General features: G+C 46.5%; 1 protein-coding gene across 1 annotated transcript in view; it reads right to left on the reverse strand.

The window, feature by feature from the left end:
- The window catches only part of Entrep2 (endosomal transmembrane epsin interactor 2), a 382,445-nt gene that overhangs the window by 21,309 nt on the left and 343,694 nt on the right, over positions 1-17,442 (reverse strand). Inside the window, exon 5 of the mRNA XM_050149176.1 lies at positions 6,398-6,505. Coding sequence (XP_050005133.1) covers positions 6,398-6,505 — 108 coding nt within the window. The remainder of the gene's footprint in view (positions 1-6,397; positions 6,506-17,442) is intronic.

Genomic DNA, 17,442 nt, shown 5'->3' on the forward strand with positions numbered 1-17,442 from the left:
TGTCTGTTATGGCAGGGGGGCTTCTTCCAGGAACACCTGAAAGCAAGGGGCACCGAGACGTGCCATTACTTGACCCTGGGTAGCTTCCCAAGGCGCACAACATGGAGCCCCTAAAATCTGGCTCAGCTCTTACAGTCTGGCTTCTGCAGTCTGGAAGAGACAATGAAGAGGTTAACGCACCTCAGACAGTCAGTCAGAGTCTGGTCGCCAGACACCGAGCGGTCACTGAGACCCACGTGACTTTGCACCTTATTGACCTATTAATCTCAGCGTCCCTTCCCCTGGTGCCACCAGGATTGTAACATGAAATGCCACCCCGTGTCACAGATCCACACAGCGGTGTCAGAAGGCTCAAATGAAGGCCTCTATGATAGCCATTATCTCTCTTGTCTCCGTGCCTTATCTTCTGCAGGGGAACAGGATGGAGGGCAGGCTTGAGCAGCAAGGGTCTGGGTGCCTCAGCAAGGTTTGCCTGATGCCTGGCTCACTGCCTTCCCTGCCCCCAGCTTCCTCCCGGCATTCTGGCTCTTTGAGCGACTGTTAAACTCCGGGGGTGAGTCACGACTTTGAGTGTTCTGCACACCTTCCAGCTGCACGCTCGCCGTTATCAGGGCCTGTGCACACCCATCTGCACTTTCCAAGTGGCTCTGCTTAGTGAGACATGTGAGCAGATGTGAGCAGATCTGGCGCTCGGATGGCATGACCGTGTAATGGCTGCGGCTGCTTCCGAGGCTAAGGTGGCAGCGAGGGACGTGGGGAGGAGAGTGATGCAGCGGAAAGCAACGAAATGAGATCACATTTAAAAACAAAGCTAGAAACGACACAGGAGGCACTTAGAAGGCAAAGCACCGTCTTCACCGGGCTGTGTCAATAAGCGGTACCGCATCACTGCGCAGTTACTATTTCTGCGCATGTTAGAAGCGCTGGGCTTTAGCAGTTCCGACAATAGGAGTAACACTTGCCATCTCATGCACTCATGGTGTTAGTTCCAACTGCGGCTAATTATCCACAATATGGATGCATTCGAATTATAAGATGTGGGTACTTAGACTCCTAAAGCCCTTAGAGTATGGCTGAGTCCCGGCTGGGGTCAGGACCTTGAGTTGCCTGTCTCGTCTCCAGGAGCCAACTAGAGACCCGCCTGGTAACTCCTACAGTAAACCAAGGAGGCCACAGAGCAAACGGGTGAAATGTGTCAGCCCATGATACCGAGTTGGGGCTCTTCTGAAAAGTCAGTGTCGCAGTTACATATGAGCCGCAGCAGAAACGGCTGGGGTTTCACCTGCTAACACTCCGGGGTAAAGTGATCGTGGCACTGTGGCAGAATGAGTGCCCATGATGGCTCATGGCTGCCTTCCCTGCATGGCTGCCCCTGAGGTGGTACTGGAGGATGCTCTCCTTTGACGTCAGGTAGGAGAACCAAGACAGGGTTGTGCCGGATAGCTTTATGTCACCTTGACACGAGTTAAAGTCATCTGAGAGGAGGGCTCCTCTATTGAGAAAATGCCTCCACAACTTTGGGCTGCAAGCAGGCCTGTAAGGCATTTTCTTAATTAGTGACTGATGTGGGAAGGCCCAGCCCGTGGTGGGTGGTGTCATCCCTGGGCTGGTGGTCCTGTTTTCTGTAAGAAAGCAGGCCTAGCAAAGGCATGGGGAGCAAGCCAGTAAGCAGCACCCCTCCATGGCCTCTGCATCAGCTCTTTCCTCCAGGTTCCTGCCCTGTCCTGTTTCTGTCCTGACTTCCTTCAGTGGCAGACTACATTAAGGACGTGCAAGCCAAACAAACCCTTTCCTCTCGGGCTTGCTTTCTGGTCACGGTGTTTTGTCGCAGCAGTAGAAACCAGAGCTAAGACAAGGGCCCAGACTATGGTGCTAGGAATAGGCTTTACCCTCTCGGCCCACCATCCCTGTGTAGAGAGTTACTCAGGAAGGTATGTAAGTATGGCAGCAGGAGCTGGGTGCATGCATCAGGAGTGCCCTGCAGTGCTCTCTGAAAACAGCCTTGTGTGTTGGTTATGAGGTATGGGCCAACGGGAGGTTGCACACATGCTGGTGGGGGCTGCTCGCCAGTAGCGACCTTGTCATGAATTAGTGCTTCTTAGAGGAGCTGTGGCTGTGGTATGACACTTGCCAAACATGTACAAGACCAGGGATTCAATCTCTAGTACCACACAGACACACACACACGCACAGATACACACATATACACACTCATACAATCACATAGATACAGACACACACTTAAGTAATACTTCTCACTTTGAGAATCTCAAATAAAAATAACAGAAGAACGACTGGTCAGTAACATGAGCCACAGCTGAGCTCAACAAATGGAAATGCAGCCAGAATTGAGATGTCAAAACAAGTTATAGTAACACTGAGGTCGTGGTGAGTGGCGCGTCAAAGAACTGCAGCAGAGATTTTCTAAGATCCAGTGGGATTATGCTTCAGACACTGACAAACTGATTCCGAAATTCACAGGGAACGACAAGGGGATGGAGTTTTCACAACCAGCCTGAGAACAAAGGAAACTGGAGGAGTCTCACTCCCATTTTAAAAGGGACTATAAGGGGGCAAGCAAGGCTCTGTGGAATTGCTGTAAAGGTAGATACGAAGGCTGATGAAACAGAACTGAGAGGCTCTAGATAAACCCATCTGTGGTCAGCTGTTGACCACCAGTGACACGGAGCCAACTCCGTGCCTTAATCTTTGCATTTCAACAAATGGTGCCAGGAACCACACAAAACTGGACCTCCCCCACAATGTACATTGCAACCAACTCAATATGTTCCTCAATGCCAAACTAAGACTGCAAAACTCTCAGGAGGAATAATTTTATTTCCTTGGGAGACAGGATACCAAAAGCAGAAGCAGGAATGGAAAAAAGAGACACACTGGGCATCACTGAAACTAAAGTGTTATGGTTTGGGAGCTACCACCAAGTGTCAAGATGATCACCAGGACAGGAGAAAACACGTACATGCCGCACATCTGAGGAGAGACCTGTATATCCAGAGAACACAGAGAACTCCATGACTCAGCAAGAAGAGACAATTCCAGTTTTGAAAATGGGCAAAGTCGGTTTGTTCCTTCACAGAAGATCTATAAGTAGCCATTAGACACACAGGAAGAAAACCACCATCATTAATCACTGGAAAAGGCAAATCTAAACTACAATGGAACACCACCTCCCAACCACTAGGCTGGAGGAGGGGCAGGGACGAAAGGCACCTATTTGTATGCAGTTGTATGAGCTCTTAGATATGATGGGTAGACGGAAGGATCGTCGCGAAGCTTTCGTGGTTGTCTCATCCACGTGGGTTTCTTTATGTGCCACTATAAAATTTAGCTTTGTCCAGTCATCACATATTATTCCTTTAATTAAATGACTGAATGAAATGAAGTATAAAGTCTGAAAAGATATCTCAAAGCATCTCCTGGTTCCAATTTTTTTGGATGTGTCCAAAAACCTACTGGGTCAGCCTATTTCTTCTAGGGCCAGCCACACTCCATATGGCCACCCTGTGTCTAAAAAAAACCACTTCTCTATATTATATGATCCATCCTCTCAGCAGTTCCGGCAGGATGGAAGGACTCAAATACGTATAGCGCTCTGAACACCTGCCCCTTCCTTCTGCCCCTTCGCCCCACCATGCTGCTGGAGCACACAGCTCAGTCTGACCAGGAGACCAGAATGCTGCCTGTGCCTCACCAGCAGGAAGCTCAGTTACTCCTGTTTCTGAGTCAGGAAACTTCTGATGGCAGCTTGTTGTGGCTTAGATGTGGTCAGTCCTTCACTGTCCCTGTGTTGGAGGCTTGGTCCTCGGCGTGGTGCTTCTGAGGGGTGGCGAGGAACCTTTTACAGGTGAGGCCTCCTGGGAAGGGTGGGGGTGGTGGGGGTGGAGTTAGGTGACTGGACACAAGGCCTTTGGAAGGAAGTAATGTCGGGCTTTTGTTCAGAGAGCTTGTTATGAAGTATAAACCTTATCTCACCCATCTATCTTTGCCCACCGAGACGCGATCCACCATGCTGGGACACGGGGGAGGAGGGGTCTTAATGAGTGCAGGCACCATGCTGTTTTGCCCCTTCTAATCCATGATTAAATAACCTCTTTATAGGAGTCTACCCTAGGGTATTTCCTTATAACAGAAAACTAAGACATAGCCTTTGTGTTTCTGTAATAATCTGCTTGCTCACAGCACACCACAGTTAATAAAGTACAGTAAAGCAGTACTGCACTTGCGGTCAGTGCTGTGATGACGTCATTGCTGTGAGGTCATCATAGTGATGCCACAGCTGTGATGTCACTGGTGTGATGTCCAGTAACTGGCTGAAACTCCTACCATCTTGAAAAATGAAGACAACACTGGGGGCATCGCAAAGTGGTAGCGCTGTTTCCTAGTGTGCACAAGGATCCCAGGCACCTCCAACAAAAAAATCGATGGAGGTCAGCAGGTTGTCCTGTGAGGCCCCTGTCATGGGTGAGGAAGCTACTGAATGAGTAGGTTCAGGGATGTGCTCAGAGGCACCATACAGGCAGAGGCAGTGGGGCTCAGATACAGTCATGCTTGACACACGACCTCAGGCCTACTTCTGCTCGACATGGCCACCAATAAGGGCAGCGTGTACTTTGGTGTAATTGTAAATGTTTACACAGCTAGACTATGCCTTATTCTTCTTTAGCTGGCGACTTTCATTTTAGTGTTTAAAAGTGTGGGGGGGGGGGATACAAACTGCCGTCATCAACAGCCTTTAGTTCTGTTAGTTTGGCTGAATTGGTGTGATATTTACAGATCAATAGCAAAATCCACCCAGGTGGGTAGGGCCTTCTGGTATTTATATTTAACCTTTCCTTTAAACAGCAAGCTGGAGAAAATTGCCAACACAAGGCCTCCATGAATGAGGCCAAAAGTTCATCGGGCTGAATAACTGCTTAATTAGACACCTTCCAGAACACCATGACCTCTCGTGAAAGGTCAGCTCGCTATGACAGCTGCGCGGATGTACAGTGTGAGCACCAGGCTGCGCGCCACGTACAATTAGGACCAATGGAGGTGTAACATATTGGTAATGATGCTCTCTGGCCTTATATCTTGATTAACGGATGCGCCGCTAAAAGGCAGGTGAGGAGGAAGATTTAAGAGAAAAGCAAACTATAGGAATAACCTGTCTTTAGTGAAATGCTTAAAACATTGGGTAGAGGGCATAGCGGTCTTGTGGGTCAGGTTGAAAGACAAAGAGAGCTTGTGTGGCTTGTCCCAGCCAAACATTGTGGTGTTGGGAGGTGGGTCTAGTGGGAAGTACTTGGGTAAGAGGGCTCGACCCCACCTGAATGGATTAATGCTATCTAGAGGGAGTGATTTACTCTAATAAGCAGGGTTAGCTACCACTGGGGGACAGGGCTGTTAAAAAACAACAACATGCACCCACTTCCCTTCTGCCATTTGCCCCGAGGTTTACACCAGAAGCCAACCGCATACAGTTGTGCAATCTTGGGGTCTTCACCTCCTAGAACTGGATGCTAAGTGAACCTGTGAACCTACTTTCTTTGAAAATTACTTCGTCTTGGCTATTCTGTTACAGAGAGAGAGAGAGAGAGAGAGAGAGAGAGAGAGAGAGAGAGAGAGAGAGAGAGAGAGAACAGAAATGGGAGGGAGGAAGGGAGGATGGGCACAAGATTGACCCCTACCCTTAGCACTAAAAACCAATACCCATTTCTTTTTATTATGAGTTTCAAAATAATGTATTGAACTCTAGGCTGTTGTCCATTCATGCTGAGACCACAAAGAGCCATCATGACTTATGAAGTGTGCGTTTAGAGATGTTTATTAACAAGAACATGACCCCTGCTCTGGCCTTACCACTCCCATGGGAGCAGACGGTTTGTTTTTTTTTAAAGACTCTGACCATGACACCAGATGAGGGCCACTAAGCCCTGACCTCAGGGTTAATTAGCAAATCTCAAAAGCCAAGAACAGCAGTTTTTCCATTTGAGAAATCATCTTCTTACAGCTCCAAACTTCTTCTATTACAGAGAGTTCTGAAGAATAAGGACAGGCCTTGCTCTGAAGTTCCCAGAGGGTGTCCAGCACGGCAGGATTTTAACTTAGTCAGGGACACATTCCAGGTGCTTGGAGTCGGGGGGACTCTATCATAAACATGGAACTCTGCTGATGTCTGAAGTAAGGCCATGGCAGCAAAGATGCAGAATCACCCTCTCTTCAGGGTGCATCACAAGGTGACTCCAAGGGTCTCTGAGCAGTTTGGACTGATAGAACCCATGGTTCTCTAATCAGAGGCAGAGAACACATGTACACTGGACTCCAGCTGGTTAGAGGAGGGAGGGCTGGGCTGGGCACTCTGAGAGGGTCTGGGCAAGAGCGGGGTCTCACTCACCATCTGTAGGACATCAGCAGACACCATCTGCATGCAGCACATGGCTGTGGCCAATGCGCACACGATGGTAGAGAGGACATTGAGGGCACACACGCTGAAGAGCAGATCCTGAAAGAAGAAAGGAAGGAAAAGGGTCAGTTCTTCCTGGTGACCCAGATGCAGAATCCAGGGCACACAGTAAGCCCGGGGCAGCGCCACATGAGCAGAATGCTCGTTTTGTAGGTGGCTGTATTTTATTCACGCTCAAAATTAGCATTTAAAATAACACATTTGTTTGTGTTTTTACTATGATGCCCAAAGTGTCATTAATACTAAAAATACGCCTTCCATAATTTTGGTAATTCTTAGGTAGTCTGTAAAACAGCTGAGAAAATATTGGGATGTTCATGTCAGAAGGTGAGTAATTTTTATCAGTCACAAAGTGTAGCTCGACAACGATGAGTGTTTAACAAAATGCCGTTTTTAAATGACTTTTTTGTGTTTATGGAACTGTAGAGTCCCATGTAATTGTCAGAAATAATGCCAAGTTATCACGCGTACCCAGTGACAGCATCTTGCAAAACCACAGCTCAGCTCATTATCCCAGGCAGGATACTGACAGCCCAGTCAAGACATGGAACACCCCACCACTGTGGCTCTCCCGTGTTGCCTCTTAAAAAGAAACTTCCCTCCCTCTGCCTGCTTCTCACTCCAAATACCTTCTGTCAACCACTAGCTTGCTCCTCAATGCTTGTTTCAAGAGAGTTACATGAATAGAATCACAGAGCCTGTGACCATTTGCAATTTTTCTTTTTTGCCTCTTCATTCAGCACAACTGTCTTACGGTCCACCATGGCTGCTGTATGCATTAACAGTCCATTCCTTTTTATTGGTGAGTAGTATTCCACTATATGGATGTACCACAATTGGTTTAACCTGGGAAATCTGCAACTTGGGACTATACGAATAGAGCATGCATATTTTGTGCAGGTGTTTATGCGAATGAAGTCTTTATTTCTCTGTAGCAATTATCTAAGACAACAATTGCTAGGTATAGTTACTGCATAGTTAGTTTTGCAAGGAACAGCGAACTATTTTACGTTCACATCCATAATGCATGAGTGGTCCAGCTTCTCTGCAGCATTGCAAATGTTTTGTGTGGCTTCTAGCTTAGCCGTTCTGATGGGTCTGTGTGGATTTACTTCTCCAGCTCTATTTCCAATTTCCCTGATGTGTAAAGATGTCGAACGATTTCTTCTCGCTTGCTATTTGCCATCTGGTTCCTCTTTAGTAAAATGTCTTTCAGGTTTTGCTCATTTTCCCATTGGCTTGTTTGCCCTTTCACTCCTGACTTTTAAAAGTTCTTTATATCAGTTCTTTTCACAGGCACACGAATTGCAGATTATTTTCTCAAACTGCAGCACGGCTTCCCAAGAACTTCCCATGGTGCCTGGGTTTGGGGTGCAATAACAAAAATGTCACCAGATGTGTGACTACAGAAACAAGACATTTGTTTCCTACCTTTGGGGGTGCTAAGGGTATAGAGCAAGGCATTGCATCTTCTGGCTGTGGCTTCGCCTCATGGGAACAGGGCAGCAAGTTCTCTGGGTTCTCTAAGGACTTGAACCCATGGAGAACTCCACCTCAATGACATCATTTTGTCTGGAGTCATGATGCTCTAATAATGTCATAGTAGGGTCAGGATTTTAGCATTTCAGCATAGGAATTTGGGGCAGGAGGGGGACGTCCAGTCCATTGCTGGTTAACTTTTCATAGAGCACATTTCCAATCTCTCTCTCTCTCTCTCTCTCTCTCTCTCCTCTTGCCATGCTTTGGATGCCAAGTCTGTCTAGCCCTAAATACTTAAACATTTTCCCATGTTTTTTTTTCCCTAAACAATTTTAGAGTTTTGTTTACATCCATGCCCATGGCTCATTTTGAGATAATTATTGGATAAGGTTTAAGTTGCAGTTCATTTTTGTCCTTTTAATTTTAATTTACGTATGCTCATTGTGAGAATATAGAAATGTGGTGTGTGTGTGTGTGTTTATGTGGTATATTGTGATCTTGAATTCATTAGTTCCGGTCATTTTAAAAAGACACTTTGGCATTTTCTATGCAGAGAATTAAGTTCTCTGCAGATGTTGTTTCTCTGCGCTTCACACGCTGCCGCTCACTTGCCTTGCCTTAGAGCACTAACTGGGACTCTGACTCCAGGGAGTTGCAAGACTAACAAGATGACAAAAGCAGACACCTTCACCTTGTTCTCCATTGTAGAAGGTCTACCCATGGCATTTCTCTCTGTCTTAGAGGGTCTATCCATGGCATTGCTCTCTATCTTAGAGGGTCTATCCATGGCATTGCTCTCCGTCTTAGAGGGTCTATCCATGGCATTGCTCTCCGTCTTAGAGGGTCTATCCATGGCATTGCTCTCCGTCTTAGAGGGTCTACCCATGGCACTGTTCTCTGTCTTGGGGGTCTGCTTTATGTCATGGTTCTTTGTCTTAGAGGGTCTGCTTCATGATATTTAACTGCCCAAAGGCAATTCATTCTTTCTTTGGGACATTCATAATGAAATGCCATAAATATTATTTACAAAAATCCTATTTTTACAAAAAACGGGGCTGGAGAGATGGCTCAGAGGTTAAGAGCACTGGCTGCTCTTCCAGAGGTCCTGAACTCAATTTCCAGCAGCTACATGGTGGCTCACAACCATCTATAATTCAATCTGGTGCCTTCTTCTGGCATGCAGGCAGCACACTGCATACATAATAAATAAATCTTTAAAAAAAATGACCCCAAAGATTCACAAAATTGACCAATGATCCATCACTCAACTCTAGCTTTTTTTTGAATGGACAAAATACATCCCAAAAGCTACCTGTAGAGATTCTCTTCACAGAAGAACAACAGTATTCAGATTAGATACAGTGATCTATCAAAGGGTGAGCATCCCTGAGAGGAAATAAAAGATGATTCTCTCCGTGACTGACATTGTGCATGCATGCAGGGTGTCCGTGTCCATCTGACTGTCTAGTCCACCAGAATTTCCAGGGCTTGTTCCTGTAGTCATGAACCAGCGTCTTTAATTCTAGAACATTTTCTAGGAAGTCTGTCACTGCAGAAGTTACTGTCTACTCCCTTCCCTTGGAACCTCAAGGCCAACTTGTGAGATAGAAAAGGGGTGTGATTATGACAATATTATGGAGTGTAAATTCAGCTCATGGCATTTCATGGTTCTCAAGGTTGGAGAGTCCAGTATAAGTGGAGCCAGAGGAAGGAGTCTGGGCTTACGGTCTAAGCAGTGCTCAGTCTATGGCTAATGGTTCCCACTGTCATCCCCAACATCGCGACACCTCTAAACAATGTGAGAATCCAAGTCTGTCCAGCCCTGTGAGCCCAGGCTCAGTGTCTCTAATCCTTTCGGGTAGCTCTGTTCCTGGCCTCTAGTAGTTTCTTCCCTACCATATGGTAACAGTGTTCAACAGAATTCCCAAGGGACACTCTTCACAGACCCCATAGGAACCACGAGTCCTTTACTGCATCCCCACACATTTTGTCAATTTGGTGGTTGCCTCAAGCAGGAGGTAAATCTCGTCCCTGGCTACGCCATCTTGGGAAGAGGCTTTGGGTGGCGTTTTTGTTTTGGATTATGGTATAGCTGAGCAGGCCATAAAGTTACTACGGCCACTCCATATGCCCCTTCTGCTCCTCAAGCCACTAAAAAAGGAACAGGATGGAAGTTTGAACAAGGAACAGAACACATACACAGTTCTAGAGAGAGGATAAGGAGCTCCAGCTGTGTTTTTAACTCATTACCAATGAAATTACCAATGAAAATGTGTGATGTTGGAGTGGCAACAAAAGCTTCATTTAAAATGACTGAGAAAGGAATTTGAAGGCTATAGCATAGAACCTGAGCTTTAACAGGGCTCCAAAGTTTGGAAACACTGAAGAGACTGGTGATATGCTATTGTAGAGGGGTGTGAGCCATAGCCCACAGATATATGGAGATGGTGTCTGAGCCAGACTTCAGAGCCCAAGTCAATTCAGTGTGGCCATGTTTTGTGGATGAGTAGGGGGATAATAAATGAGGATGAGGAGATGACAGGAGGTCATCCTTGTTAGTGTAACCTGGGACACCAGCCCCGAGGTCAGGGGGTGATGGGAGATGTCCATTTCAAACAAGTAGCATCTCGGACATGGTAAGTACCATTCCACAGACAAGCTAGAGAGTGGTTGGCAAAGCCGATCTGTAGCTCATGCTGGTGTCTGGATCTGGAGGGGCAGAGTAGGAGCTATCCCATGACCTTGACCTTGAGAATGTTCCTCACGTGTCCAGTGACCTATATTTACTCCCATTTCTAGATCCATCACACTTCAGGGGGCCAGGGTACCCCAACCAGTGCCCTGAAGGAGACGCATGTCTGCAATGAGATCACCATTTTTACCTTATGGGGACATTAGAGAATACTCTGGAAGATTATACTGGACTCTTCATTATCTATTTTACATGTGTCTAAGGGTAATCCCAAATTATAACTAAAAGAGCGATCCCCACCAATGCAGCATAGCTAGAGATAGATCGAAAACTGGGAAGTCCAACTTCAGTGACCACAGGTCCCAATGTCACTGAGATGGATGCCCTGAAAGTATCACTAATTTCGCATCCACTTCCACCAGCCTTAAAACCTCTCGCGAACACACACCCCAAGGCGAGCGCTGCTTTATGTCTTGTGAAATGTGTTTATGTGAAGCACATTCCAGAATGACTTCTTTCCCACCGCTCCCCCAGCTGCTTCTCCAACAACACAACGCTGGAATTGCGTTTAAACGTTGCTTTACAACCCCTTTCTGGTTTAAATGACACCTTCACCGCCACGGCAGTTTCCTCGGGGCGTCACCGCGAATGCTGGAGTTCGGTCTGTAAAATCCCTGCCCACGGTCAGTGGAAAAGCAAGCATGGCGACAGCGCGTCTGCCAGTGCTGATCACGAAGCCGGCCGCTAGACACTTGCCACCACTACCTCCCAGGTTCCTAACCTAATTCTTGAGAAACTCCCTCACAGAACACATGATGCGTGGAACAAAAACAAGAGGGAAGAAGTTGTAGATACTCAGGCAGATCTACACACGATGAAGTCTCCAAAGATTCTCTGCACTCCCAGTCAATCAGGATTCTCCCAGCACAATTACTAGAGACGGGTGTCAGCAGCGACAACTCACAGATGCCTCCACATCAGGAAACTTGCAGTCCAGGGCTTTGATACCTCTGCCTTCTGGAAATGTCCTTGTGCAGATGACAAGCCTTACAACCCTTTCCGTGTGTCCGTTCACCAGGTTTTTCTCTTTTGACAGGTTTTCCTTCTGTCAGCTGAGGCGTCCCGCTGGGCAGCCTAGCACACGAAACAGGAGGTGGAGGATCATGGATATCTGATGTAACCGAATGTGGAGTGGGGTTGGGCTTTGCCTGGCTTGTCATTTTAGATACCTGCTCCCTGTATTGTTTCTATCCTGGGCATGTCTGACACTAGCTATGTTCTTCTCTCCTACCCGACATTTATTTATCTGTGTGGGGAGGCAGTCAGCCACGGGTGTGGGCGCACCCCCAAGTTCCTTCCGATCCAGATCTTAACTGCTCTCTCTGTGCGGCTCACTTCCCTGGGCTGAGTTTGCAATAAGCAATTCTGGAGAAAGAGGAAAGAGGTGACATGTGCCCCCAAAGTGTAGATTTACTACGTAGGCATGGACTCCCCAAGTTCCACGTTCCTCGTCCGTCACCAAGCTTGCTGTGTGCACAGGCCTCCAGACTGGGGACTTTGACTGAGGGCAGATCAGTCCCTCTGGACAGTGCTTCTGTTGGGAGCGTTCAGACTCCCTGTCTCTGAACCAGGACTCTCCTGTCTTCTGTCAGAGAAATAATAGCAAGCAAGAACAGGCTGATTTGTTAGTTTAAAAGGAGATAAAGTCATAGACCCTATGGGGGAAATAGAGAACATTCCGACTTCCATCTTGAAGGTTAGCAAAACCAGAGACCACGTCTTCCACCACTGTAGATGGTAGAATGGCTTGTTCATAAACATTCATTTGAAAATGTATAAGCTACCTCATTGTACTCTTTTGAATTTTAAGTTCATACTTGAAGGAAACAATGTATACCAAGGCATGAGGGTGTGGCAGAGGGGGAGAGAGGAAATAGAGACATATTTAGCGGAAAAGAATGCAAAGAAATATTAGCACTCCGTCTGTGACTAACAAGGCAAAAATAGATTTTGATGGAAAGAATGAATTAGCCAATAACACCAAAATAAATCACTGCTTATACAACATGCATGAAAAGATTAATAAGGTGAATGAAAAAGGAAAGTTAATACATAAGCATACCATTATGCTTACACAATAGCAATGGACTTCCTAAACAAAAACAAACCTCACAGAAACGACAAAAGCAAATAGCCAATAAAAATCCATCCGCAGACATGAGTAGCCGTTCTCAGGAGAAGAATGGGATGGTGGACAAGTATCTGAAAAGCTCACCATGGATGGCCAGCTGGCTCAGGGGGCAAATGTACTTGCTGCCTGACCTGAGTTTGATCCCTCCAGCATGCTGTCCTTTGACCTCCATACATGCACCAGCCATCCATGATGCACATATGGGCGTAAATACACACACACACAAATAAATAAATAAATAAATAAATAAATAAATAAACAAATAAATAAATAAATAAATAAATAATGGGAAATAGAGAGATTTCAGTAGTAGCTGAGAAACATACATCAAAACCACAACATAACCTGCTGGACAAATTCTAACAAATAACTTTGCCAAGTACCGCAGCGAGCCAACATGGATACCAAGACGTTTCAGGTGGAGGTAAATGATTTGGTATTATCTTTTACCAAAGATAGTTGACTATTTCCACTTCTCCTTGGGGTGCACTCACCTGTGGCTGTCAGGTGGACACACAGGTGTTTGCTCTGACCAGCTCTCCTGCCAACATCAACTCTCCTTCCACAGGGCAGGGTTGAGCATACTGTGGTTTACATACAGATGGGAAGTTCCCGAGCAGGGAAAACAAGCTCCCAACACCCAGAGCACATGAGGGGTTCGTGGAAATGAGCTAGTTATAAAACCGGAGTGAGCAAGGTGGAACAGAGTTGATAAGAAGTAGGAAAATGGACAAAGAGCAGAGGAGTTCACAAAAAGAGCCGGGAGACATGACACCCGGCAAATCAATAGGAAAGGTTGGGGTCACAGTCAATGACACCAGGCCCATCATTTATGTGTGGAGAGCCATCAGCAATGTCACACCGCTCCCAAGGGAGAAATTACAAACCATAAATCTGCAATATGCCACTGCAACTTCTGGATGAAAGCATAAAACCCGCAGCTCTGAGGGAGAAGACGGTGGGTGTGCTCAATTATTTGTGAGTTTTGCACATGCAAATTTGGCTACTTGCTATGATTTATTTTTAACTCCAAAATGTCTCTCTCCCTCTCCTTTCCTGTCTCTGCCCCCATTTCTGTCTTTCCTTCTCTGGATGCATGCGCACTGTGTATTGTGCGGGTCTGTGGTGTGTGTGTGTGTGCGTGCGGGTCTGTGGTGTGTGTGTATGTGTGTGCAGTGCACGCACCCATGGGTATGTGCGTGCATGTGGAGGCTATAGCAGGATGTCGCGTGCCTTCCTCTATCCCTCTCTGACTTGAGAAGGGGTCTCTCGGTAACCGGAAGTTTGTCCTCTGGCTGAGCGGCGGGTCAGTGACTACTTAGGATCTGTTTATTCTGGTTTCTCCCTGCTGCTGAGGCTACGGGCACGTGTAGGCAGTCACGCTTGATTTTTACTGGAGTGTAGTGCATCAAATGCAAACTGGGGTCTTACACTTGCAGAGCACCTGCCACTAAGTCATGTCCTCAGCCCCGATGGACCCCCCCCACTTATCCCCCCCACTGACCCCTCTCCTCAAAGAAACCCTGTCAAAGTCATAAAATAACCATGCAAAACACGGTTCTCTATAGATAGTTGGCAAAAGGTTCTGACCAAGGACTTGAAGGAGCCAAGCTCCGTTTTTTTACCTAGGAGTAATTGTTTCCTGTGGGATTTGGTGTTCGTGGCAATTTTAGAAAATATAATTTTATGAACAAAGAAAATTAACTGCGTTTCTTAAACAAGGCAAAAGGCATAAATTATAAGAAAAATGATGAACATTTGTATTGAAATGTTAAGACATTTAATGAGAAAAAAGACATTAAAACCAGAAAAGAAAGAAAATTAGGGTGCAGATGGAGGTTCTGTCCGCAGTACACTCCAAGAAACAATTACTATTCAGAAGGCAAAAGGAACGTTTACAAATTCAAAGCAAGTTACAACTCAGTGCAAAAGTAGTGAAGGAGGTGAACAAAGCCGCTCAGTGGTCTTAGCACATGCAGGCTGCGGCATTGCCTGTGGTCAGGAGGATGCACAGACCAGCCCTGGGATGATGTCTTGACCTGCTCTCGGGTGCCCACAGCAGAAGGCATGCAAACACGTGGAAACAGACAGAGGCATGGGGACCTGGACAAAGTGGTGGCGGGAGCAATGCATCCAGCCGCTTCGGGGAACAATTTAGCGGTGCTCAGTGAAGTGGAGGACGCACGAACTGCAGGACACCGTGCTTTCCTCGGTGCCCAGGAGATATGAATGCGATGCGTGGCGTACTACTGTTTGTAAGAAGAACACATCGAGAGTCCACATTTCCATCAAGGAAATGCTGTAGGTCCACACAGGTAAAATGAAGCGTAGAAGTGAAAATGATCTGGATTCCTTCCCATGATGACTCACAAGCAAGGACAGATGTAGGACAAATACAAGGTCAGCAGTGCCATTTATGTGCAGCCTGAGAATATGCCAAAACACATAACATATAACACAGAAGCAGTACTCAGGCTTCTGGACCCCCAAATGTGAGGTTCGTCCTCACCAGCAAACAAGTAGGCAGGTCTCCAGCATCAGACACCAGCAAGGGTGAGTCTGATCCAGTATGGTTCCTAACTACCTAGAGATAGCTTAGATCCCACAGGCTAAGCAGCCCCTTGAGCCCAGCACCTCAGATATCAATCTCTAGTCCCAGGCTGTTTGACCGGCTAGTCACAAACCGAGCTTCCAACAGCCCACTGGATGGGTTTGATTTGCTAGGGGAACTCAGAACCTCAGAGAAACACGAACGCATAGCACTTGATTACTGAGATGGTAAGGCGGGGAATATGGGAGGGGCGGCAGAGTGCCACGTCGTCTCTGGGTTTGAGTCTTCTGGAGAGCCCTACAAGTTCAGTGATTTGGGAACTTGGTCTTGATAGTGAAAGCAGGTCACTGGGTCGTGTCCCTGGGGACTCTGCCTTCTTGTGTTCCCCCTGTCTCTGCTTCTCATCTGCCACAGAGAGGAAATCCCCTCCCATGATGCTCTGCCCATGCTGCTCTGCCTCACAACAGGTCCAGAGCCACAGAGCCAAGTAACCATGGGACAAAAACCTTCTCAGACCACGGGCCAAAAGAAAACCTTCCTCGACACTGTTTCTGGCAGGGTTTGTCATGCGGTGGGGAGGCTCACCAAGACACATGTTCAAATGTTGACTGGAGAACGGTAAGCAAGTCAAAGAAATCAGCAAAGCCTAGAAAATCCCAGAGTTAGCCAGAGTAGGGCCCAGTTATCATCGTGGGCTTAACAAAAAATAAAAATAAAAAAAAAGGAGGGAGCCATATTATCAAGGTCTAGCCAAAGTGTAGCCAAGAGAGCAGTGCCCCTCCAGAGAACAGGGTGTGTAGCCAAAACCTGCCAGGGAAAATGGGCGCTGGAGGAAAACACGTGGCCCATCCTTTCACCCTCTCTCCTACCAGTGTCTCACACGGGGGAAACACAGCTAGGACGGCAGAGAGAAGTGAGCCCAGGCATGCAGTGAGCAGGGTCAGCCCTGGCGCTCTCAGAGAGACTCAGCACAGGTCCTGGGACTGGCAGGCAATAATATCTCCAACTCTATCCGTGATACATTAATTCAAGCAACAAAGTTGCTAACACAGTTAACTCCTTTATATGTAGTTTTGTTTTCTTTGGTTTCAATTACCCATGGTCCAAGAGCATTAAATAGAACATTCCAGAAAAAAAACCTACCAGACATTTAAAATACTGTATTATGCCGTATTTACACAAATGCACTATTTTGCTTTTAGTTCCTGTCAATCTCTCACCATGCTTACTTTATAAATCAAATGACGTAATCAAATGACGTAAACACATATGTAGAGAGAGAATAGGCACATGTACCGTGGAAGCATCTGTGACTCCAGGTAGCTCCTGGGAGCCCTGGTCTATGTTGTCCACATATGAAGGGCACTAGTGTTTTGGTAGAACAATAGCTCTGGCTTTGGTTAAACATTTTACGTATATAAATGGATGTTGTATAAATATTCAAAAAAGAATTAATATACTATAAGATTTCTTACCCACCAGGTCTCATCTATAACATATGTGTCTACCTATAATATAACTAGTTTTTAGTGGCTTTACAGTGGTCAGGTATTGTTTTGAAAAGGAAAGTTTATCCTTGTAGTGGTTTGAACAAGACAGTCACCATAGGCACATGTATTTGAACACTTGGTCCCCAGCTGGTGGCACTGTTTGACTAGGCTTAGAAGATGTGCCCTTTCTGGGGGAAGTGTGCCACTGGAGACAGGCTTCCAGAGCTTCAGGCCTTGCCCGGCTTCCAATTTGTTCTCTGTGCCTTGTGTTTTCAGTTCAGAATGTATGTCCTCCGCCTGCTGCAGCAGCCCCACATCTGCCGTGAGGCTTGCTGGTGATGGAACCATAGAAACAAACAAACCCTTCCTTCCATAGGTTGCCTGGGTCGTGGGGCCTTATCAGGGGACAGAAAATAGCACATGCACTATACACTGAGCTCTGTAGTGCTCAAGGTTCGTGTTGTAATCACTGAGTGTTGAGGAAGTGCCTTTTGCTGTGCAAACCTTCTCAGAACAATTGTGGGACTCTGCCATAACTCTAGCTCTACTGAATCAGTCTTAAAATGATAGGTT

The sequence above is a fragment of the Alexandromys fortis genome, unplaced genomic scaffold (assembly GCF_014885135.2).
Source record: "Alexandromys fortis isolate MF-2015 unplaced genomic scaffold, M_Fortis_MF-2015_v1.1 scaffold_67, whole genome shotgun sequence".
Taxonomy (NCBI): domain Eukaryota; kingdom Metazoa; phylum Chordata; class Mammalia; order Rodentia; family Cricetidae; genus Alexandromys; species Alexandromys fortis.